At 38.8% G+C, this 26,276-nt stretch overlaps 1 protein-coding gene and 1 long non-coding RNA gene across 2 annotated transcripts; one reads left to right on the forward strand and one right to left on the reverse strand.

Moving 5' to 3' along the window:
- On the reverse strand, positions 1 to 24,135 carry OCIAD2 (OCIA domain containing 2). Its single transcript, XM_069105211.1, has 7 exons — positions 23,654 to 24,135; positions 16,515 to 16,626; positions 9,777 to 9,876; positions 7,622 to 7,675; positions 5,659 to 5,706; positions 3,017 to 3,134; positions 1 to 1,165 (listed from the first exon to the last, which is right to left on the reverse strand). Exons 2-7 carry the CDS (start codon positions 16,581 to 16,583, stop codon positions 1,084 to 1,086), a joined length of 471 nt encoding a protein of 156 aa, XP_068961312.1. The 5' UTR covers positions 16,584 to 16,626; positions 23,654 to 24,135; the 3' UTR covers positions 1 to 1,083.
- Positions 21,719 to 26,276, forward strand: LOC138174992 (uncharacterized). Its single transcript, XR_011171844.1, has 2 exons — positions 21,719 to 23,622; positions 25,747 to 26,276. It is a non-coding gene; the product is annotated as an uncharacterized lncRNA (long non-coding RNA).

A 26,276-nucleotide genomic window follows, 5' to 3' on the forward strand; every position in this document is an offset into this window, starting at 1 on the left:
TTCTGATTTAGAGAGCTTTATTTACTGAAAAACAGGTTACAGTCTAAAGAGGCTTGTTTTTTTAAAAATATCTGTTCAACATTTTTTCCTCTATTCTAAAATATCCTGTTAAACAGGTCATTAAAGTTGAATAAAGTTTTTCTGTCTTTGTGGAGAAGATATCAAGATGCATTATTACAGATACTAACATGAAAAACTTAACCTTTTGTGAAGAATCACATCCAAGAGACTCTGGTCATAAGTTAAACTATCTCCCAGAAGGCAGTTTATTCTGTATGTACTAAGAACCCAGCAATGGACTCTAAAGATGCTTGGAAGAAGGAAATAATTCTTTCAATAGTTCTCCCAGGACCTAAACTACTTCTCTGGAAATAAGTTAAATATTTTGGAAATTATTTTTAGTCCATTAGCAATGCAATGAAATGATAGTTTACTGAAATAGATAGCTGCTCAAGTGCTGGATAAGATATAAAGTCATTAAGCAGGCTACCTAAAGAGAACAAATATTTTCAAAAGTTCAAGTCAGGAAGGACAGAAGTCATTATGAAATACTACCCTAGTATCTTGCCATAAAATCATCTAAAGAGTCCAGAGTACAATGTATTCATACTATAATTTTCCAAACAGAGCATGCTCATTGGTTTAAATAAGAAAAATCAGGCTCTCACGTTTTAGAAGATACCTCCTGCCCTTTTCCTTTCACACCCTCACCCTAGTACATGTCTTTACACAACCATATCCCATCTTCTTCCCCCATTTCATCAGAGTACTTGAGCATTGGAGCAATATGGGACAGACAGAAGTCAGATAACATTACTGAAAGGAAGTTCGAGAAGATCTTATCTCAGTAAATTCTGGTTCAACATGCTTTTAAGTAGGAGAATAACCATAACACTCAGATGAAAAGCTTTATATACTTAAGTAGGGAGTCTCACTATATTAAGATTTAATATCATAGTTAAATGTATAAAACATGAGTATTGATGAGTACAGAGCAACATACATTTTGTTCCAGTCTGGTATATGTATCTTATATGAAGTGCAAAGGAAACATGAAATGCAAAGGCCTGGGAAGGCACCAGTTTAGGAAGCAGAGGCCTGTGAACCACTCTTCTGACTCAATTCATGCCTTGTTTTGCAGTCTTCACAGGTGTACAGGCAGTGCCTAAAATCAGGAAGCACAAAGAGAGAGATCGTTCAAGTTTTCTCTCAGGAGTCTCTGCTTTTGACAAACCATTAAGGGATATGCTCTGGCTTTTCACATTTTTAAGAACTCCAGCTAAAGCCGGGAGCTATAAATATGTATTAAATAATGCTGATACTTTCCTATTTACATTTAATCAACTCTACAATACAATAAAAATAGACCCAAACTAATAAAAATTTTAAAACCTTACTTCTAATTCTGTCCTTGTCCAATCATTTTGAGATAACTGCAATCATGCCTACATTATACAGAAAATATATATGTATATCTATATATTTACACACACAGATACAATGCAGCTTACACATATATATTGCAGTATATATGTATATACATATACACATATACTTATATGTGTGCACATGCATGTGTGTGTGTGTATGTTCAATTGTGTCTGACTCTTCATGACCCCATTTGGGGTTTTCTTGGCAAAGATACTGGAGTGGTCTGCTACTTCCTTCTCCAGCTCATTTTACAGATGAGGAAACTGAAGCAAATAGGGTTAAGTGACTTGACCGGGGGTCACATAGCTAGTGAGTGTCTGAGGCCAGTTATAAACTCAAGAAAATGAGTCTTCCTGATTTTATCCTTTATCCACATGCTGCCTAGCTGCTGTGTGTGCGTGCGTGTGTGAAACTTCTCTAACATGCAAAGTAACAATGAGGATGTCACACATGATATTGTTAATAATGCTATGCCATATACCAAAAAACAATACTTATTTAGTAACTAATTCTTCTAAGAGGAAAAATGTCCATTCAAAAACAGAAGTTAATGCAGTGTATGTATATATAATATGTTACTTTCCATACTTGTCCATAGTTCTTTTATTTTCTACTCTATGCCAATACAGAGCTCCCAACTGCTCTCTACCTGGGTGGTTTCCTGGTCTATCCCCCTCTTCCTCTGCTGTTAACACCCCCTTCTCCAAGGTTACCTTGTATATGCCCACATGGGCACTTTGTATATGCTTCAATGTATATTTTGCATATGCCTACACATGCACATACGTATCTCATGATAGAATGTAGGCTCCTTGAGAACATGGACTGCACCAAAGCAGGTTGGTGCATACCTGTAATCCCTGCAATGGGGGAAGCTGAGGCTGATGTACTGCATGAGCTCAGGAATGCCAAGCTTTGGCATCAGGGGTCCACACTATGACCAGCACTGATACATATGGCGAGTCCCCAGGAGCAGAGGGCCACCAGGAGGCCTAAGGAAGGGGAAACCATGTCAGACTGGAAAAAGAAAAGATCAAAGCTCCAGTGCTAATCAGTGATGGGATCGGCCCATGTGTGGCTGCTGAACTCCCAGCCTGGGCAGGGAGATCCAATCTTAAAAATAAAACCAAAAAACTAACAAAGCTAAAAAAAAAACCCAGCTACTGTCCTAGAAGTCAGAATTTCTGGGCTCTGCTTTGTTAGTATGACCATGGACAAGTGACAGCTCCTTAGTTTCAGTTTCCTCATCTGTAAAAGGGAGATATTAAAATTGTCTGCCTACCTTACAGGGTTGATATAAAGAATCAAATGAAATAAATGTATATTCAAGTAGTTGGAGGGCATTATTATCACAAATAGAGGTTGCTGCTTTTCTAGCAGGAAAGGAACTATCAGGGGAAGGCAGTGCTAGAAAAGCTCTTATCTGAAACTGTGGATTTGGCCAGACCTTCAGTGGGGGTGGGGGTAGAATCAGTTTTGGAAACTGTTTGGGCAGCCACAGAAGATCAGTGAGTTTTCATCCAATTTTTGCCACCCCATCACTTCTCTCTTCCATTACCTTCCCTTGGCAGGATGAACCACTTACCTGTTATGGCCTGGACCAAAACCTGCCCCCCGAAGTTCAAATTCTATGGTGTGAAATTTATTCTGGCATGCTCCTATGTATGACACCTTTCCCAAGCCAAATCCCAAGATGCCAGCAACTGTAAAAGCAGGTTATAAAATGTTAGCCTTTGTTAAAAATAATTGAATTAGCCTTTAAACTCTTATCCAATGGTTACCTATGTATTGCTTTAAAACAGAATCAATTCTCATCTCTTTAAGAAATTGATTTACAAATCCTCCTAGAAAATGTTCTTAATTAACAAAAGTTTATCTATGTCCAGAAGAGACTTGGAAAAACTGGATATTCTTGAGAGTTTAACTGGTAGTAGTAATAGTTGAGGGGGAGAAGGGAGAGAGGTGGTGATGAAGCTGCTTGTGTCTTAGCTACAACTCTGGGCCAGCTGAGGTAAGGGTGTCACTTCCAGGACAGGGCTTTCTCCTGGAAGTAGGGGAGGGTGCTACTTTGCCTGTGGTCATGTATGGTCTCCACATCCTATATTAACTCATGTTTGGCCTCCATGACATTGGGTAGGTAACCATCCCAAGAAAAGAGGGAAGGTGTTATTCATGGACTAAGGGGGTGAGGGTGCCTTCTGCTCACACAAGCTGAAGGGGAGGGAAAAGGAGAACGCACTTCCCAGTACAGATGAATGAAAGAAAAAGCATTTATTAGGTACTTATTATATTCCAGACACTGTGCTAAGCTCTGGGGATACAAATATAAACAAATGAGATAGACTCTACCCTGTATCTCAACCTTGTGGAAAGTGCACATAAAAGGGAGCTAGATTTGGAAAGTGGGGCAAGGATACGGAAAGGCATGGCCAAGGCTCACCTATCAGAACCCAGGCTGCCAGGGGCAAAATCCAAGTTCTACTGGGAGGAGGAGGAAGGCTAGAATGCAAGCAACCTGGTTTGGAAATGGCCTCCATCCCCTATTTCCTAAATATTATTTCCACTCCTGATATTTAAGTTTGATAACAGAGTATTATTGAAATGTATGATTTTTGTTAGAGATATAGTATTCTAGAGTTAGGGGTCCATACCCTAGTATGTAGTAAATATATCACAATTGGACCTCACGTTCACACATACTATATTCCTAGAAGACTACATTTGGCTGGGTTATTATAAGGTGAAATTCTGACCAAGCAGCTTGGTGGTACAGTGTACAGAGCGCTGGACCTGGAATCAGGAAGACCTGAATTCAAATTTGGCCTCAGACATTTATTAGCTATGTGACCCTGGGCAAGTCACTTAACCTTGTTTGCCTCAGTTTCTTTATCTGTAAAATAGGGAAGATAAAACACCTACCTCTCAGGGTTGTGGGGATGGAATGAGGTAACATTTACAGTGTTTAGCACAATAATTGGCACATAAATGTTAGCTGTTATTACTTCTGAGACACTACTGAAACCACTAAATGCATAGGTAAAAGCAACAAGGAGAGAAAGGCACATTTCTATTAGACAGCAACTAGAAATTTTTCATTTTAATTGGACAATAACTAGGAAAACAGGATGCCTGAGGACCATCTGCAATGTATTTCTGCTTTATTTGGTAGGTGTGAGGGTTTCTAACTGCTTTCAACAGCTTCCTACACTCTGCTACCCAGCCAAACTGTCCTTCCTCTATTACTCATATATAAGCTCCCTGCTTCTTTGTATTTGTATCCTCAGAACTTAGTGTCTGGCATACAGTAAGTGCTCATGAAAGCTTTTTTCTTCACCCTTATCTCTCATATCTACAATGCATCCCTTCCCCACTTACACCTCAAGAATCCCTCACTTCATTGTGGTACAAGATGTGGTATAAGCAACAATTCCACCAATACTAGTGCCTTCTTTCTCAACACTATTCTATTTACTTTGCATTTATTCTGTAGATACTTAGAGATGTACTTGCTGTCTCCCCCCAATAGGAGGTGAACGTTCCTTTAGATCTGAGTCATCCCCCTACCCCTAGTCAGTAAGCTGTAGTTGCTTCCTATTATCTCAAACATCAAATATAACATTCTCTGTTTCACATTTAAAGCCCTTCACAACCCGGGCCCTTCCTGTCATTCCTGTCCTCTTGAACTTTACTCTTACACATCCATCTACACTGGCCTATTCAAGGTGCTTCACACAACAATACTCTATCCAGGGTGGGGAACCTGCAGCCTTGAGGCCACATGTAACCCTCTGGGTCCTCAAGTGCGGTCCTTTGACTGAGTCCAAGTTTTACAAAACAAATCCTTTTATTAAGGGGATTTGTTCTGTGAAGTCTGGATCTAGAGGGTCACATATGGTTCCCCACCCCTGCATCTATCCTGTGACCCTGTGCCTTTCCCTGTGACTAGTGCTCTCCCTCCTCACCTCCATCTCCTAGCTCCCTCAAAACTCAGCTCAAATCCCACCATTCTTAGGAAGCATTTCCCAGTTGTTCCCACTAGGTCAGGAAAAACAGAAGTCACTGCTAAAACACTGGAGAGCTTCTTGAAGGCAGGAACCCTGTTTTTGCTTATCTTTGTACCTCCAGGGTTTTCCACTGCCCTGGCACATAATGAGTGCCTAATAAATGCTTTCTGAGGGATGATCCCCCTTCTAACTTGACTCTTTTCAGTTATCTTTTAAGACTTACGTGCCACTTTTGGCAATGATCCAAATCTTGGGTTCGATGCTAAATAACCTAAGAAACAATAGAACATACAACGATAAATTATTTCAGTCTGCAAGTAATTTAAATCAGAAAATCAAGGAAATTTGTACAATCATTCCTTACATAGAATCATTCTGAAGATCTTACACAGTTCTATGAAAAAATACCTCTGCTATGATTCATTGAGGTTAATGTTAATAAAACTACCTCAAAGTTTATAACTCAAACACTGGGTTTAAGTGAGCAGCAAATCTGTAGTTAGATCTGAAGCAGAGAATTCAGGACCTTATCTAAGGTCAGCAAATAAAATAAAATAGACACCAAGTTCAAAAGCACATAGTTCCCCGTCTAGCACCCTTACTGTTCTGAATTTTCACAATATATTTAGCCTGTATCATTTTAGAGTGCAGAGAAGTTTTTAACCTAGGGTCCAAGGACCCCCAACGGGTCCATGAACAGATTTCAGGCCCTCTATCAGTCTGGATGGGAAAAATTGTATTTTTATTTAAATATAATTGGTTTCCTTTGGAATTATATGTTTAGAACATTTTTCTGAGAAAAGCACACAGGTTTCATCTCAACTACCAAAGAGTCCCATTGCACAAAAAAGGTTAAGATATTCTGAACAGAGTGCCATATGTTGCCCAGAGCCACGTGCCCTCAGAGCCATACAGACTTGGCTTGAAATCCTGCCTCTGACACAGTGTGATGCTGAGCAAGTCAGCTTCCAAAACTGTATGTTGTCAACCTGCATCAATAGAGGGAGATCCCCATACTAATGAAATCACAGGTGTAGCCCCCATCTCTACCCAGCCTGCATAGTTCAGACTCATTCTTAGTAAGCACTCTGTATCTTAATTTAAACTGTACAACACCTGGGGATGCCTAATTGCTATCACAAAGGCCTTACAGGACTTAAAATAGCTTAGTCAGCTCTTCCCTGGCCTCTAGAAGACATTATAATATGCTGCCATCATTCCCAATGGGAGTCTTAAAAAGTGAACTAGGACATTTTCTCCCATTGTCCCTGTAGGAAGTGGTGGCGCATTCTGAGTAGTGAAATTTAATAAAATGGGTTAAAACAGGGGGCAGTGGTTCTTTTATCCTTAGCTACCACCCGTGGAAGTAAATACCTAAGGTGGAGAAGGAAATAGATGTCAAGGGGAAAAAATGGAGAAAGAGTATGTGGTAAATGGTGGAGAGTAGTAGAATGTCTTAATGGCTATCTTAGGAACCAGCAAGGAGCACTTAACCCAGAGGTGGGCACCATATGCACAAACAAAACTTTCACGAATGGAGCTGCAATGGTTAGAACGGTTTCTAATTCAAAGGAGAATAAATTAGCCATGGTCACAGAGATTTAGATTTTTTTTTAAAGACTGCTCAAAGTTTATTAGTTTCAGTTGAGTACAAAGTAAACCAAGCCACTGAGGCTGCTGGACAGTACAGAGGTGACTTGGTTAGTTTAAAAAGAAGTGGTTTCTTGTCATTATTTTTGGTGTTCTACACTGAGGCAGCCTGACTAATCTAAGGGACCATTTGGGAAGGGGAAGGGAAAGGAAAAACAAGGAGGGAAATGGGCTCTGACCCTTAGCACACTTCGGAAGTGCAGCCTGCAAGGAGGGTGCCTTCAGCTCAGGAAGGAGACCTAGAGTGTACTACTTAGAATGAAGTGGGGAAAGGGGACCTGTAATGGTTCAGGGAGCTTTCTATGAGCAACTTCCTTCATCACTGCCTGTTGATAACATCTCTACCACTTACAGTAATACAGAGGCCCTAGGAAGCACTGAGGTTAAGTGACTTGCCCAGGGTCAGGGTCATACAGACATTATGTTTCAGAGAAGAGACTTGAACCCAGGTGTTCCTGGCCATAAAGTCACTTTTGTCTTTACAAAACACCATACTGACTCTCCAGAATTAAAGAACCAAATATTTTAAATCATACCTTTGTGGACAAGTCCTTGAGTAATGAGCATCCCTACCAAGGACAGAGGAAGAGCTGCAAAAACAAAGACACTTCTGAATATTTGAAGCTGCTAAAAGTCTCTCAAATAAAATAAATAATATTCAATAACATTTAATAACATTTCATTTAATATTTCAGTGTTAATTTTGACAAATGAATTCAATTTAATTAAATTTATTCCCTTAAAATTTTGAGTTTTAATAAAATATTTAATAATAAGTAAATAATAAAGTCTCCCAAATAAAATGTAAAAGTCTCCCCAGAAATCCAACTTCTGAAACTAGTAAGAATTGCTCTGAGTTTATTTCCTTTTAACAGTTACAGCACAAAGAGTAAAGCTCCTGTCTGGTTCTTCTTTTACCTTCATTGTACCCAGGCTTAACTCTAGCTTCTCGTTCATAGTTCATAAGTTTCTGGGCCAGAGACCAGTCCAGTTGCTGATTACATATATTATTCGCCCACAATGTACCAAGTGCTATGTAGCATACACATACATACATACATACACACAATCAACAAAGCTGGCACTAGTTTTGAATTTTTGAGATAGGTAATTCTGTCTGGCAAGTTCTATTTCTGTTTATTTTAAGTGTCAAAGTGACCTCTCACATACAGCAGAACACAGTGACAAATGCAATTCTTCTTATCAACCTTGAAAAAAGGAATCCAACAGCAACATTTTTTCCATTCAGTACTTATATGTCTTGCTGATAAACAGTAAGTGGCTCATACTGAAGTATTAGCCTACCGCTGTTCTTCAGTTGTTTTAGTCGTGTCTGACTCTTAGTGACCCCATTTGGCATTTTCTTGGCAAACATACTGGAGTGCTTTGCTTTTTCCTTCTCCAATAAGCCTACTAGGACACCATAAATTACTTTTTAGAAAATCATCCAAGTTTCTTGGGGAGTGATCAGGTGTCAGGTTCTAGGAGGACAATGAATAGACATGCTGAAGCAAAATAAATCGGAACTACTAGACTAATTTTCTAGATAGCTGAGGTTGAATGCAGAGGGCATTTCTATAATTGCCAAATGTGCCAAAATTGGCAAGCACTGAGCAAGTCAGATCAAGTTAACAAGCATTTATCAGGAGCTTACTATGTACCAGGCACCATGCTAATCACTGGGGAATCAAAGAAAGGCAGAAGCAACATTCCTGACTATGAGCTCACAAGGAGGAAAGCAGCATGCAAATAACTATATGCCTACAATATACATACAGAATAAACCGGATGTGATCTCAGAGGGGAAACAATAGCACTGTGCAAGCTCAGAACAACAGAAGGCACTAGGACCATTTTAAAGTCAAGTTCTCTTCAATTCCCGTAAAGTTAGAGCCGAAGGGCATCTACTTAGAGCTGAATGGCATCTGGTCCAACATTCTTTTGGCCACTAAGTGTCATAGTAGGAGTGTGCCAGATTTCAAGGGCTGGTGTAAGGATCAGATAAGATCACATCTATGTTCAGTGTGGGGCAAACCTTAAAGTGCTATGCAAATCTATTTTGTTTATAATTTATTTATAATTATTTATAATGAGGAAACTGAGGTCCAGAGAAGTTATGTGATTTTTGAATGCATGTACTAGATGAAAATTTTAGTAGCACAATACAAATAAGACTCCATTTCATAGAAATGCTGCCATGCTATACCTCCTTCTAGTAGGCTCACTCCAAGGCAGAACTTATCTGTGAAATAAGACTAGTCTAGACACATTCCATGTTATGTGCCCATTTGCCTCCCAGAAAGTCTTTACTTGTGAAACAGGAGCTGCTTACTTTATGCTTTGGTGTTTTCAACATTCTGTACAGTATCCTGCTTAATAAACTTTTCTTGAATTGAAAGTGCTTAAGATAGCACTGAGTAAGGTACATGATAATCAATGAAAGCATCCTGTTAAACAGCTGTGGTTCTATCCTGAGGGAATTTAGATCTTAAATTTTAGGCAGCCTTAAAACACTGAAAATCACAGGAGTTGTTTGTCATTGTTACTTTTTAAATAAGTTTATTATTAAAAAATGAAAAAAGTTATCAAGTATTAACATAAATTTCAGGCTATAATATAGTTTGGACAATTGTCAGTAATATATCCCACAAACATAGTTTTAACAAAGGATTTAAAAACTTCTGGAAATACCTCTCTTCCAGAAACTCTCTTCTTTACATTCCCGGATGATCTTTGAGATCTCTCCTCGGTGCATGTGGTGGACTTTTGACTTAGGACAAAACAGTAGGCTCTGCAAAGAAAACCGTGTCTCTTGTTTACTGAAATCATCAGAAAAATGTTCCACATGGTTCCTCTGGAGGAGACACAGGGGAATCATTTCACCAAACTATTCTGGTGCCTGTTTCCAACAGTAGCTGGGGAGGGAGTCTTTCATTTTTACAAAATAGCACAAAAAGTAATGAACATTGAATTTATTGATTTGAAAAGAAGAGAAGAAGCATTTATTAAGCACCTACTATGTGCCAAACACTTTACAATATTATTCTGATTTGGTCCTCAACATCTCTGGGAAGTAGGTGCTATAATGACTGCCATTTTATAGCTGAGGAAATTGGCAGACAGGATTATGTGACTTGACTAGGGTAGTACAGCTGGTAAGTGTCTGAGGCTGGATTTGAACTCAACTCTTCCTGGCTCCAGGCTCAGTGCTTTACCCACTGTACCACATAGTTGTCTGAATGAAAAAAATGAGGGGAAAAAAACTTCAAGCAACATATCTAAAAATTATTCATTGTGACCAAATTGGATTTATACCAGAGATGCAAGGATGGCTCAACATTAGGAAGGCAATTAATATAATTAATCTTATTAACAGAGAAGCAACCTGGCTTTGCTGACTTTGAAGCTGGGAAGACTTGAATTCAAGTCTGTCTGTGATCCTAGGCAAGACACTTAACTTCTCAATGTCCCAGGCAACTCTCCAAACACTAATTTGCAGAACAGATGTTGATCCACATTGGTAGATGGAGTTTCTTTATTGGGAATTCCTTATCAATGAAATCACACATCCCATCCCATACCATCAAAGACCAAGAACTATCCTCTTTGTTGTTGCCTTTTAAAATCATCTATCTATCCATCTATTATGTGCACTGAAGGATATGAACAAATAGCTCTCAAAAGAAAAATTGCAAACTATTAAAAACCATACAAAAGATGACAAACAACTGAGAAAATGCAAATCAAAACAATTATGAAGTTTCACTCCCATACCCCACAAATTAGTAAAGATAACAAAATTGGAGGCCAATGAAAGGAGGTGCTTTTCACTGCTAAGCCCAGGAGGGGAATTCTTTTTCAATATGTTATTTACTTTGTTAAGTATTTCTCAATTACATTTTTAAACATTTTAACATTAATTTTTTAAAATTTGAGTTCCAAATTCTCTCCCTCCTTCCTGCTCCTTCCCTACCCCATGAGAAGGCAAGAAATATGATATAAATTTTACATGGGAAGTCATCCAAAACATTTCCATATTAGCCATTTGCAAAAGAAAACACACACACACAAAAACAAAGAAAAATAAAGAAAGTGAACAAAATATGCTTCAATCTGTACTCAGAGGTCATCTATCAGTTCTCTTTCTGGAGGTGGATAGCATTTTTCATCATGGGCCCTTTGGAATTGTCTTGGATCACTGTCTTGATCAGAATAACTAAGTCTTTCACAGTTGATCACCCTTACAATATTGCTGTTACTGTGTATATTGTTTGCCTGGTTCTGCTCATTTCATTTTGTATCAGTTCATATAAGACTCCCTAGGTTTTTCTGAATGCATCCTGCTCATCATTCCTCAGAGCATGCAGTATTTCATCACAATCATATATCACAAATTGTTCAGTCATTTGTCAATTGATGGGCACCCCTCAATTTCCAATTCTTTGCCACCACAAAAAGAACTGCTCCAAATATTTTTGTACAATAAATCCTTTTCCCTTTTCTTGGATCTTTTTGGCCTACAAACCTAGTAGTGGTATTGCTGAGTCAAAGGATATACACAGCTTTATAGCCCTTTATGTACAATTCCAAATTGTTCTCCACCAACAGTGCTTTAATTAGTTTCCCTGTTTTTCTACATCGCCTCCAGCATTTGTCATTTTCCTTTAATGTTATATTAGCCCATCAGATAGGTATAAGGTAGTACCTCAGAGTTGTTTTAATTTGTATTTCTCTAATCAATAGTGATTTAGAGCATTTTTAAATGTGACTACTGATAGCTTTGATTTTTTCTTCTAAAAACTACCTGTTCATATCTTTTGACCACTGATCAACTGGAGAATGGTTCTGATTTTTATAATTTGGCTCAGTTCCCTATATAGTTAAGAAATAAGGCCTGTATCAGAGAAATTTGCTATAATTTTCCTCATACTTTCCTGCTTTCCTTCTAATTTTGGCTACATTTGTTTTGTTTGTGCAGAACCTTTTAAGTTTAATGTAATTAAAGTTATTCTTCAGGAAAAGAATTCTTAACTAAATCAGGGATAGTGAAGCTTACAAAAGGATTGTAGACCATTTTGACTACATGAAGTTTTGAAAAAATGTAACAAAAGACAGAAGTAGCTCATATTGAAGGAAAATAGGCATACTAATTGGTGAAGCTCTAAACTGGGTGGACAATTTTGAAAAACAGCTTGGAATAACAAGAGAAAAAGTGACTAAGATCTATACCCCTTGATTGAGATTCCATTGCTAGGCATGTTACACTATGGAGGTAAAGGACAGAAATTCCTGTATATACATCAAAGTAGAGAATGTTCCAAAAGTCTTCAACAGCTTCACATTACACTAAGACTTGGAACGCCCTATATTTATAGTAGCTCTTCTAGTAGTAACAAATTGGAATCAATGTGAGCACCCATTAATTAGGGAATCACTGAACAAACTGGTCTAGTGGAATATTACTGTTCTTTAAGAAACAACAACTATATGGTTCAGGGAATTGAACATTGGACCTGGAATCAGGAAGATCTGAATTCAAATCTGGCCTCAAACACTTACTAGCTGTGTGACCCTGTGCAAGTCACTTAGCTTCTGTTTGCCTTAATCCACTGGAGAAGGAAATGGCAAACTACTCCAGTATATTTGCAAGAAAACCTCATGGACAGTATGGTCCATGGGGGTCACAGAGAGTGACTAAATGACTAGTTCAGACTAAATGACTGAACAAGAAACAAGTGAGGTATTTGTGGGAAGGGAATAAGATATGCAAGGAACCATGGGAAGACGTGTGAAATAATGCAACTTGAAATACGCAGAACCAGGAAAATAACATGTACAACAGCTACAACATAAATGAAAGGAACAATAAATTGAAGCGATCTTTACAGTGAGCAAGCATGGCCCCTGAGAAAAGATGAGTAAAGGTATTTCCCTCATTTCATTATGGAGGTGAGGGGACCATAAGTGTGAAACGCTATCATGAGCTGTCAGACACATCAATTTTTTATTTAACCCTTTTTGTTACTAGGGAAAATTCACTGAACAGAGAAGAGAATAAGCTATATGAGAAAAAGATTGATGTAAAAACAAAAAAGACACAGAACAAAATATTGCAGTATTCCTTAAAATTCAGATGTCCATGCATATTTTTTTTGATCACACCTGTAATTTCATTGCAGTATAACCCACTAGCTTATTAAAGAGAAGGCATAAACAGGGAACTCTGGTGAGGAAATTCCTTTTACCTATGTAGTTTGGCATCTATTATGAGTCTTAAAATTGCCTGGAGCACCAAGAGGTTATGGGACTTGCTTAAGTTACATAGCTACTATGTGTCAGACCTTAGGCACAAACCCAGGTCTTCCTGGTTCAGAGGTTGGCCCTATCTTCTGTTTTTTTTCTGCCAAAGATTTTTATTGACAATTCACACTGAGGCTTGTTTTCTGTCACCTTAGAACCTTTTTTTTTTTTTGAGGACAATTGGGGTTAAGCAACTTGCCCAAGATCATACGGCTAGTAAGTGTGTCAAGTGTCTGAGGCTGGATTTGAACTCAGGTCCTCCTGACTCCAGGGCTGGTGCTCTATTCACTGGGCCACCTAGCCTCCCCGACCTCAGAACCTTCTACTTTGGGAACTCTATGGCTCTGCTAGTGATGGCTGATGAAATAAGTCTGAAAGCATATAGGAGAAGGGAAAGTCCTGTGTTGACCTAGTTGGACAACAGAAACTCAACAGGCAGGTGGCCCAAAGCAATACTGACTCTCCAAGAGGGAAGATAGCTTGCTTTTGGAACCCCAAAGCTTTAGAGTTATAGAAATAAGCTGAATTAAGACGTTTGGAAGGATAAGAGCTGAATGAAGGGGGATGGGAAGCCCCCCCCCCCCAGGACTCAAATGGGAATGGGTGTGATTCTTATATTGTATCCAGTGAGAAATGAATTCTAGCTGGCAGATTCCATTGCAAATGCAGTTACATTTTATAAGATGTTATATAGGATGTTTAAGGTGATGCTGTGGCTTTAGTGTGGAAAGAGGTATAGCCAGCTGTATCAGGGCTTGTTGATCTGAAGAGAAACAAAAATATCCCACGCCTTTGCAGGCAAGGGCCAATAAATTGAAACAAATTATCAGTATCTGCATGCAGGGTGGTGTGCTGGAACCAGCTTGAACCACGATTATTAAATTTTCAGTATGAGTATTTACACCTTGGAAATCAGCAAATGGTAAACACCACGGCTTGATTTGTTGCTTTGTTATTTTCTAGGCTTAAGAAAGTGATGGAGAAAATGTAAATAATGAATATTAATTAGAAAAAGGTCGCTAGGTGGTGAAGTAGATAGAGCACCAGCCCAGGAGTGAGGAGGATCTAAGTTCAAATCCAGTCTTAGACGTTTAACTAGCTATATGACTCTGGGCAAGTCTCTTAACCCTGATTGCCTTCTCCCCCCCCCCCCAAAAAAAAATACATATGGAGTAAACATAGTTTTTTGAGGGGAACTCAGTTGTTAAACATTTACCAACACACCCCTGCCTGTTTGCTATACTCGGGGGATCATTGTGAAGATCTGAACAAGAGTAGCTGCTCAGATGAAGAAGCAAGATCCACAGGATAGAAATACTGCCAATATCAGACTGTAACTTCAGTGCCAGGAGTTGTGTGACTCCTAAAGAAAGAGCCCTTCTAGAGAATCCTTAGGGTGAGTGTGGATGGAATTACTACTGCTATTCACATCAAAGGGTTTTGCTCGGAGGGAATTATGGCTCTAAAAACACGTAAGTCCTTTCTTGGAGAATGTCTTACCAATCCATGTAGCTTTGGAGTCAGGAGGTCTAGGGTCAACTCCAAGCTCTAATACGGTAAATACCCTGTGATCATCAGAAAAGTCACTTAACTTTAGTACCCCAAGTAACTAAGACTACACATTAGAGTAGTTGCTATTTGCCCCTGTGCAGGGAGTTTCCTTAATGGAAGTTGTTCCATACTGATAAAAAGCCACAGGATCAGTTTACCACTTCCAAACTTAAAAACAAAAAATCGCACTGGGGACAATAGACTGGTTTCTGACCTTCATCACTCTGTTTCAAGAGGTCTGATAGAAAGGTGGATAAGCCTGTCACTATTTCCTCCTCTGGGTCAATCTCCCAACTTTGTTAGATATAGTCTCCTTCCCCACAGATTTCTCTTCATTCAAATAATTCAATTTGGACTGAGTTGTGAAGCTGTTAGGTTTAGATCAGGGAGAAACTGATCAACACACATGCATTCATTAAGTTCCTATTATGGGACAAATGGATATGAAGACAAAAAGGAAATGGTCCCTTCCCTTAGATGAGGGCTGCACACATCTATCCCAGGATTCTTTAGTGACCCATAGATATCTCAAGCTGGCCCTTTCATCTACCCCAACTGTTCCTTTTCTTCCTTTCCCAGTGAGGCCAGCGTTGGGCCATATGATTCTATGCTAGAGATGAAGAATGACTGTTTTTGACCTCAGAGTCACCTGGCTCCTCCACAAAACACTAATCCCCAAGCACGGCATAGACATGGAGTCACAAGCCGGCTCCTGCTGCTGCATGCAACAAGGCAAGGGGAGCTTGCTGGCAGGTTGTCTTGAATATCCCACAGGGGCTCTGGATTAGGAGGAGTGCTGCTGTTAGGATAAATATCCCTGCAAATTCTTCTGGAAGGAATGCAAATGCTCCTTTTCTTTCTAACCATTAATGCTTTATAGTTCTCAGTTTTCACAGTGGCAGCTATCTACTTAAGTCTTCACATTCTTCTTTCCACTTGTGAATTAACTGGCCTCTTGCCTGGAACTGCCTCTCAACTTCCCTCCTCTGGACCTTATCCCTTACATTCTTAAATTTCACCCAAACCCTGAACTTCATTCACATTAACCTTTGCCCAGTTACTATTAGCCTGGCATCTTGAGGCCGGGTACTGGGTCTTATCTCTTAGCTCTCAACCAAATGTCTTACTTATTTCCCTGAAGGAAGACCATGCTATCCTAACCTTCCAAAAAGAAATACAAATATAATTTCTCAACTGATAAGTGTTGTTCTCTCCACCCCTACTATGAAGTCAGGTCCCTGAAGACAAGGACTATTTTAGTTTTAGTTTGAATCCTCGGGGTCCAAAACATAGTAGCTATTTAATAAACATAAATTTGGATGCAATAATAGCCAATCTTCACATCTGGATTTGAATAAAAACAAGCCAGAGAACATAAAAAATAAATTTCAAAAACTAAAAAAATTTTTTAAAGAGGATTTTCTTCTGAAGTCTTTCATTCTTAATTCTCCTTGTACTAATTTTTAACAGGTGCCAAATCTACAAGCAAAAAGAAGCATGGAGCTTTGTAAAGCTGTCTGTAACTAAAGCCCTCCACTTAGATATCACAGTTTAATTTCCCAGAGTAAAAAGCCTTACCTGGTGGTACTTATCTGGTGCTAAGTGTGGAGTTTTAGCATGTTTCTCATGAGGAGGTTCAGAAGCCATGGTAGTAAATTCAGGTTTGCCTCTAGGCTCTTCTCTTATTAGGCTGCATAAGAAAGTGAAAAAGAATTACTATTACCACCAGGTTAGTGTTTACTTAACATTAGCAACACCCCTTTGGAAAAAGTTCTGTCTGTATGGCATTTGACCTCATTCAGCAATCAGTTACATTTTTTCTTTTTCTCTCAAAGCAACTTGTATTTTTTTTTACATAGTTTTGTTTTATTTTATAAATAGCATTTTTTCTCAATTACATGTAAAGACAGGTTTCAAACATTCATTTTTTAGACCTGTAATAGTCTAGGCAGGTAGTCATGAGGACCCTAATACTGAAGTAGTAGCAGTGGAAGTAGAGAAGGAATATGTAGAGGCATTAACTGTGGGAAAACTGACAGAATTTGGTAACTGAATGGTTATGAGGAATATAAGCTCTTTGACGGTAGGGACTTTTATTTTTGTCTTTGTTTCTACAACACCTAGAATCTTAAAAAAAAAATAATCTGCTTGTGGTTTCATCTGTGTAGGGAGTCATCATTGAGGAACTTCTCTCAATGCAGATGGGCTGTAATTTGTACTCTTAGAAAGTTGCTTCGGGAAAGGAGGAGAAAATGAGAGGTTAAGTACCCAAGGTCCCAAGGGTAGGAAGATGGTGCAATGGATAGATCACCAGATCTGGAGTCAAGAAAACCATGTTCAAATCCAGCTTCAGCCACTTACTAGCTGTGTGACCCTAGCTAAGTCACTTAACCCCTATTTGTCTAAGGTCCTCATCTGTAAAATGAGTTGGGGAAGGAAATGGCAGGCCAATCAGAATAGAGTTCACATTTTCTTAATTTTGTTTTTCTGTATAAAAGAAGCCCTAAAGAAATACCAAGCTGAGTTTGCATTCAAATCTCTCTCTCTCTCTCATTCTCTTGCAAATAAAAAAAAATTATTAACTAGCAACTGTGCCTCAGTGTTTTTCTTTTAGGCAGCACAATATGACAAAAGCAACTTCTGGGTGAAGTCGAATTCCCCAGCTTTACTTAAAGGCATCAATGTGGTCACAATATTTTCAAATATATCTATAAAATTACAGTCTTGGATAATAGGGCAGCTAAGTAGTCATGGGAGTTGTACATGACTGAAAAATGATTTAACAATAAAAAAAGGTGTTGCAGTGGACAGAGCATTGGGCCTGGAGTAAAGAAGACCTGAGTTCAAATCAGGCATCAGACACTAACTAGCTATGTGACCCTGGGCAAGTCACTTAACCCTGTTTGCCTTAGTTTCCTCCTCTATAAAATGAGTGGCAGAAGGAAATGGCAAAGCACTCCAGTACCTCTGCCAAGAAAACCCCAAATGGGGTTATGAAAAGTCAGACGATTCAACAACCTGGATATTAACTATGATGGGCTCATGACATATTTCATTATGAATAGGATATCAAATAATTCAGGAAACACAGCCTGTGACATGCTGTGAATTCTTATGGACAGACTCAGTACCTAATTACTCCAGAATGGCAGCTTTAGGAACAAGGTCTCCAGGTGTTATCCCAAGGTTCTTACCTACTCTCCTCCTCTGAAAGGTGAGGATTCTTTTTTTTGCCTTTTTGGAGGGCAATTGGGGTTAAGTAACTTGCCCAAGGTTACACGGCTAGTTTGTATGTATGTGTGTGTGTGTGTGTGTTAAGTGTCTGAGGCCGGAATCGAACTTTGGTCCTCCTGACTCTGAGCTGGCGCTTTATTCACTGCACCACCTAGCAGCCCCTGAAAGGTGAGGATTCTTGAAAGGAGCTAAAACTAAGGCTTTTCCAATTATCTTCAAATTTCAATTTAAAGTAGATATTAATTAATCACACCATTTATTAATAGTATTCTTAGAGGGCCAGAAGGCACATGCCACTGTACTTTCTCATACTTGTGTACTCTTTTTTTGCTCTAAGATGGGGTGCAGGGTGGGGCTTAGCACTCTTTATAGACCCTAGGAGAAGGCCCTACATAGCACATGGTATACTGGGTACTGGATTTGGAACCTGGAAAAATGTTTTGCTTCTGTTGCCAAAATGGAGTAGTAAGGAAGGAACCCTCTGAAGCTGGCCAAATTCCCCTCCAAACAATTAGAAAATCACCTCAGAACTGTTCTAGAAGGAGGGAGGTATGAAAGAGCTATTATAATGGAGGGGAAGATTTGGGAGGGGTGGCAGGCAAAGCTTAAACCTTACTTTCATCAAAATTGGCTCAAAGAAGGAATAACATACACACTCAGTTTCATACAGAAGTCTATCTTGGGGTGGCCAGGTAGCACAGTGTGTAAGAGCACCTTCCCCAGAGTCGGGATGACCTGGGATCGAATCTGGGCTCAGACACTTAGTACCCACCCAGAAACACCTGGCCGGGTAACCTTGAGCAAGTTATTTAACCCCAATTGCTTAAAAAAAAAAGGAAATCAAGGGACAAGGATAATGGGGGGAGGAGGACCAATAAAAGGGAGGGTAGATTGGGGAAGGTGGTGATCAGAAGTAAAACCCTTGTGAGGAGGGAAACGGTGGGGAGCAAGAGAATGAGGGGTATAAATAAGGAAAAAATAGCATGGGAAAAAATACAGTTAGTTATCATAACTATAAATGTGAATGATTAACTCATCCATAAAACTGAATAACAGTTTGTTTAGCAGAATGGATTAAAAATCAGAATCCTATCATATATTGTTTACAAGAAACACATTTGAAACAGAGACACACACAGGGTAAAGGTAAGGGGCTGGAGCAGAATCTATTATACTTCAGCTGTACTTAAAAAAAAAAAAAGCAGGGGTAGCAATCCTGATCTCAGATAAAGCAAAAACAAAAAAAACAGAACTAATTAAAAGAGATAAGGAAGGAAACTATACCTTGCTCAAAGGTACCATAGACAATGAAGTCATAGTATAGCATCTAAACTTTTGAAGGAAAAATTGAATGAATTACAGGAGGAAATAGATAATAAAACTATACTAGTAGAGAACCTCAATTTTCCCCTCTTGGAATTAGATAACTCTAAACCAAAAAATAAACAAGAAAGAAGTTAAGGAGGTGGATAAAAATCTGTAAAAGTTAGGTATGATCGATCTCTGGGGAAAATTGAATGTTAATAGAAAGGAATATGCCCTTTTCTCAGAATTACATGTCACCTACACAAAAACTTAACATATATTGGGACATAAAAACCTCACAACAAATATAGAAAAGCTGAAATAGTAATTGCATTCTTTTCACATAACAACATGATAAAAATTATATGCAATAATGGACAATGGAAAGACTAAAAATTAATTAGAAGTTAAATTATATAATCCTATAAAATAAATGGGTAAAAGAACAAATCATAGAAACCATCGATAATTTCACTAAAGAAAATAACGAGACAACATACCAAAACTTATGGGATGCAGCCAAAGTGGTACTTAGGTTAAATTTTGTAGCTTTAATTGCTTACATCAATAAAATAGAGAAAAAACAGATCAATAAATAGGGCATGCAACTAAAAAACAAAACAGAAAAAGAACAAATTAAAAATCCCCAATTAAACACCAAATTGGAAATCCTGAAAATCAAAGGAGAGATTAATAAAATTGAAAGTAAAAAAATTGAATATATACAACTAGAAGCAGGTTATATGGGGGGGGGGGGGAATAAAATAGATAAAACCATTACTTAATTTGATTTAAAAAAGGAAAGAAGAAAACCAAATTGCTAGTATCAAAAAATGAAAGGAATGAATTCACCACCAAGAAGAGGAAATTAACACAATTGTTAGGAGGTATTTTGCTCAATTATATGCCAATAAATTCGAACATCTAAGTGAAATGCATGAATTTCACAAAATAGAAATTACCCAAATTAACAGAAGAAATAAAATACTTAAATAACCCAGTCTTAGAAAAAGAAACTGAACTTCAGTGAACTTCCTAAGAAAAAAATCTCCAGGACCAGATGGATTCACAAGTGAATTCTATCAAACATTTAAAGAACAATTAATCCCAAAACTATATAAACTATTTGGGAAAATAGTGATGCTGAGTGAGGAGAGCAGAACTTTGTACACATTTATAGACACATCGTATCTCTGATGACTAACTTTGATAGACTGGGCTCCTCTCAGCAATGCAAGGTTATAAGACAACTCCGAAAGACTCATGATGGTAAGGGATATCCACATCCAGAGAAAAGAACTAGAGTCTGAAGGAAGACTGAGGCAAACTACTTGTTCTCTATTTTTTGTGTTTTGTTTTGTTCCTTCTTTCTCATTCACTCCATTGGTTATAACTCTTCTTTACAACTTGACTAATGTTTAATGTGAAGGTATCTGTAGAACCTATATTGGATTGCAAGCCACCATGGAGGGGGGAAGGAGGGAGGATTAGAAGGGGGAGAAAATTTGGAACTCAAGGGATTGTGGAATTGAATTTTGTAAACTAAAAGTAAATAAATAAATTTTTTAAAAAAGAAATGTTAGGTATAGCAATAAGACAAAAAGAAATCAAAGGAATTAGAATAGGCAATGAGGACACAAAACTACCACTCTTTACAGATAATCTGATGTATACTTAAAAATTCTAGAGAATCAACTAAAAAACTACTTGAAATTATTAACAAACTTAGCAAAGTTGCAAGATACAAAATAAACCCGTATAAATCATTAGTATTTCTATATGTTACCAACAAAGTCCAGCAGAAAGAGACAGAAAAAGAAATTTGACTTAAAATAACTGTAGACAATACAAAATACTTGAGAATCTACCTGCCAAGACAAACCCAGGAACCATACGAACACAACTATAAAATACTTCACACAAATAAAGCCAGATCTAAACAAATGGAAAAATATTAATTGTTCATGGGTATGCTGAATTAATATAATAAAATGACAATTTCACCTAAATTAATCTATTTATTCAGTGCCATACCAATCAAACTATGAAAAAATTATTTTATAGAGCTAGAAAAATAATAACAAAATTCACCTGGAAAAACAAAAGCACAAGGATATCAAGGGAATCAATGGAAAAAATATAAAAGAAGGTGTCTAGCCATACCAGATTTTAAACTGTATTGTAAAGTGATAATTATCAAAACAATCTGGTACTGGCTGAAAAATAGAGTTGTGGATCATGGAATAGATTAGGTACAAATTACCTTATAGTAAATGATTACAGTAATGTACTTTATGATAAACCCAAAGATCCAAGATTTTGGAACAAAAACTCATTATTTGACAAAAATTGCTGGGAAAACTGGAAAATGTAAAATAGATCATTTGGATTATATAAAATGTAAAAGTTTTCACACAAACAAAACCAATGCAACCAAAATTATAAGGAAAGCAGAAAACTGGGAGAAAATTTTGGTAACAAGTATCTCTGATAAAGGTCTTATTTCATATATATATAGATATTTATATATCTGTATATATAGATGTTTATGTTTATATATCTATATATATAGATATATAACTGAGTCAAATTTATAAAAATACAAGTCATTCCTGAATTGATAAATGGTCAAAGGATATGAACAGGCAATTTTCAGACAAAGAAATCAAATCTATGAAAAAATGTTCTAAATCACTATTTATTAGAGAAATGCAAATTAAAACAACTCTGAGGGTGAGATACCACCTCTCACCTATCAGAATGACTAATATGACAAAAAAGGAAAATGTTAGATGCTGGAGGGAATCTGGGAAAACTGGGACATTGATGCACTGTTGGTAGAGTTATGAACTGATCCAACCATTCTGGAAAGCAATTTAGAACTATGCCCAAAGGATTATAAAACTGTGCATACCCTTTGATCCAGCAATACTAGATCTATATCCCAAAGACATAAAAAAAAACAGGAAAAGGACCTATTTGTACAAAAATATTTACAGCAGCTCTTTTTGTGGTAGCTAATTATTGGAAATCGAAGAGATATCCATCAATTGGGGAATGGCTAAACAAGCTGTGATATATGATCATAATGGAATATTATTGTATTACATAAGAAATGACAAGCAGGATGATCTCAGAAAAACCTGGAAAGACTGACATCTACTGATGCACAGTGAACAGAACCAGAAGAACATTGTACACAGTAATATTGCACCGTGATGAATTGTGAATGAGGTGGCTATTGTCAGCGATGCAATAATCTAAAACAATCCCAATGGACTAAAGATGAAGCCTACTATCCACCTCAAAAGAAAGAACTGATAGTGTTTGAATATAGATGGAAGCATACTATTTTCACTTTCTTTCATTTTTTCCTTTTATTCAAGTCTTCTTATACACAATGACTAGTATGGAAGTGCTTTACATAATTGCACATGTATAATGTATATCTGATTGCTTACCTCAGAGAGGTGGGAGAGCAGAGGAGAGAAAGAATTTAAAACTCAGAACTTTAAATAAAAAAAAAAAACTGGTTTCAAATGCCACCTCAGACACTGGATTTGGAGCCAGGAAAAAATGGCTTCAAATACAGCCTCAGATATTTACTAGCTAAATGGCTTAACCTCTATGTGTCTCAGTTTCTCATCTGTAAAACGAGTGATTTGGACTAGATGGCCTATAAAGTCCCTTCCAGATCTTCATCTAGGATTTTACAACATCCATGGGCCCCCTGCCTTAGATTGATGGCAAAGGTCGTGCCCCCCATTGTCAGGTGCTTCTAGTGCAAAACCTAATCTCCCGGTCGCTAGGACCAGAGCACTAAGCGAACCTAGCTGCCTCGTTTCCTGCCTGACGCAGAAAGACTCAGGTGCCTCCCCTCGGCAGCACTACACTCCTGCTTCTGCCCTCTACATTCCGACCTGGGACCGAGTGCGCTCAGAGAGGCTGAGGAACCGGGAATGTAGTCCAGAGTCCCAGCTCCTACCCGTCTGCCCGCCCCCACCAACCAGCGCCACAAGCCACCTTCCCCAGGGCTCGTTCTGGCAGTTTAGACAGGAATGTCATGGGACAGCAGGGTGGGCAAACGATCCAAGACTCCCGCTTTCAAGAGAGGTTCCCCGACCCAGACTGAGGGCAAGATGGAAAGGTGGGTAGCTGCTCTGCTAGACTCAGCTCACCTCTGGGGAGTAGGTCGCCTCCAGCTTCTAATTCCCCTTTGCAGAACGGTAGCCCTCTGCCTTTCGCAAGCTAAGGAAGACGCGGCCTTCCCACCCTCGCTCCCTCTTCTCGAGCTGCAGCTTTGGCCCGCCCCCTGTGCGCTCCCTAACCCACGCTCTGGAGGAGGATGAGGGCGGGGATTAGGCTCTGCAGCTCTGTGAACCGCTGGGCTGGTACCGGAGCTAGAACGTTAAAGAGAACTTGGTGGACGCTCTGTCCTATACCCGGGAGTTGCTGAACGCAAGTCCGATACCGGAGCACTAGGCCAGGGGCGCCTGCTGGGAGGAGGCGTGTGGAATTTAGCTTGAGTTAAAGTGAAGGCGGTGCGCATTGGGACAACAGTCTGCCCATCGTACTGATGGGCCTCAGGAGGACCACCTCCATTTGCGGGCCACCCTCCCCCAACTTAAGAGAGAGTCTGCGTGAGTCACGGGAATGCGTGAGTCACCCAGCCCCTCTATGCAGAGTAATGATGGCAAATCACGCAAAGGCAGAGAGATCCAGTCTCCTCTGTGCTTTGTGCTGTGCACCGCTTCCCCGCCCTTGTTCCACGTTCCTTTGGGCACCCCACCCAAGTCAACATACAGCTTCAGGCGCTCTTGGAAAAAAGTTCTCATACCAGCAGTTGGCCATAGAAAACAGACAAGAGGAAGAAACCTGATGCAAAGTGAAGTAAACAGAGTCAAGAAAACAATATACATAGCAACTACAACAATGTAAATGAAAAGAAAAAATGCACACCAAAAAAATCAAAAGTAATTGTAACAAAATTGTAAAGATCAAACAGAATTTAAAAGAGATATGAGAAGACACTCCCAATCCACCCTTTTGTGGAGGTGAAAGTCCACAGATGTTACACGTTGCCCATTTTTTTCAGTGTTTTTCAATGCATCCATACTTTGTGCTGATTTTTTTTCCTCTCAAAAAATACTGTCATATGTGATGGCCCTCTAGGAAGGGGAGAGGGAGGGATACTTGGATAATTCCGATAGCATTAGAAGCAGAAAATATCAATAAAAATTCTTTAAGAAGGAAAGAAAAAAAGGAAGGAAGGAAGAATGCTAGTCTGGTTAATTGGGAACTATGCAAGGCAGAGAGTAATATGTAAAGTTGGGCAGTACCCTAGGACAATGTCATGCAGGCTAGAGGTTAGCAAAGTTCTCAATAGTAAATGGAGAATAGGCCATAAAACATATAGTTAGGCTGGTTGTAGATTGGTCTGAAAAGCAGGCCTAACAGGCTATCACAAAACCATGGATAACTCGTTGAGTGAGAGCTGTTTTTTCTGTGGTACTTGTTAAAATGCATATATAATATTATCACAGAATCTGAGAGTCAGGGGACCTTGGCTCATCAGTTTCATGAGCTAGAATCCTCTCAACAATATACCTAAAAAAGTGGTCACTCAGCCTTCCTATAAAGACCTCTTGAGAGGGGAAAGCTACTACTTCCTGAGATAACCAATTTCATTTTTGCATAGCTTTTTTTTTTTTTTTAAGCAATCGGGGTTAAGTAACTTGCTCAAGGTTACACGGCCAGTTATTTCTGGGTGTGGTGCTGAGTATCCGAGCCCATCCAGGTCATCCTGACACTGGAGCCGGTGCTCTTACTCGCTGAGCCACCTGGCCGCCCCTAAGCAATTGGGGTTAAGTAACTTGCTCAAGGTTACACGGCCAGGTGTTTCTGGGTGGGTGCCAAGTGTCTGAGCCCGGGATTCGATCTCCAGGTCTTCTCAACACTGCAGCCGGTTGTCCTTCTCGCTGTGCTACCTGGCCACCCCTGGACAGCTTTCTTAGGAAGATTTTCCTTAACTCTCTGCTACTTCCAACTCCTGGGGCAAGGAGAACAGTCTTCTCCCTTGTCCACATGACACTATTTCAAATAATACTAGCCCTTTACTCTTCCAAAACAATTTATAAAAAACTACAAAATAGAGAGAAAAATATTTATAAACATCTGAAACTGTTTACATCATTAAAATTCCAATCTGTTGAGGACAAGCAATCAAATATACTTTGAATGCAAGAAGAATAATGTGTACTTCTGTTTCCAGGGAGAAAAGGGAGAAGGACTTGGTGCCTTTTCTGCTGGCTGGCCTCCTTTTACTGACTCTTGATCTGGGAACTGGATCCGTACCTCTGCTGAATAGGTCTCTGAAGAGTGGACATTGGCAGCAGTATTCCCTTATTTCTAGACAGGTTAGACACAATAATCTCAGAGCTCTAATTACTCAAGGGGTTTAGGACAGAGAGGACTATGAACAAAGGTTTTGTAACTGTAAAAAAAAAAAGTGTTTTATAACTCCAGAAAATTTAGAACCTGGCCCCTCCTGGGCTCATGACCTTGAGATCCACTAAAGGATCTAAAGTAGGATAAGGAACTAAAGTATCAAAAGAAGTAGAAATTTCTGATAGCCTAGAAAATGAGACCTATTAATCAAGCTTCCTATGTGGCAAAAAATAATAATAAATTTTTTTTTTAGTGAATTTTGGCTTTCTCCCTTTCACTTTTTTTTGGAATCTGCTTGACAGCATGGAGACTGCTAGGTCCAAGAATAAAAAATAATATCCTCTACTATACCGT

This window comes from Petaurus breviceps, unplaced genomic scaffold, assembly GCF_028583685.1.
Source record: "Petaurus breviceps papuanus isolate PSGF00001 unplaced genomic scaffold, PetGlider_PUasm1.0 76, whole genome shotgun sequence".
Classification (NCBI taxonomy): domain Eukaryota; kingdom Metazoa; phylum Chordata; class Mammalia; order Diprotodontia; family Petauridae; genus Petaurus; species Petaurus breviceps.

Excerpts from the sequence above, each read along its gene's own strand:
- OCIAD2 (XM_069105211.1), bottom strand. The coding sequence starts at position 16,583 with ATGGCTTCTGAACCTCCTCATGAGAAACATGCTAAAACTCCACACTTA. Across the intron at positions 7,676-9,776 it reads AGAGAGTTTCTGGAAGAGAG|CTCTTCCTCTGTCCTTGGTA; the intron begins GTATTTCCAGAA and ends TTGTTTTTGCAG. Across the intron at positions 1,166-3,016 it reads TTTGGTCCAGGCCATAACAG|GCACTGCCTGTACACCTGTG; the intron begins GTAAGTGGTTCA and ends TCCTGATTTTAG.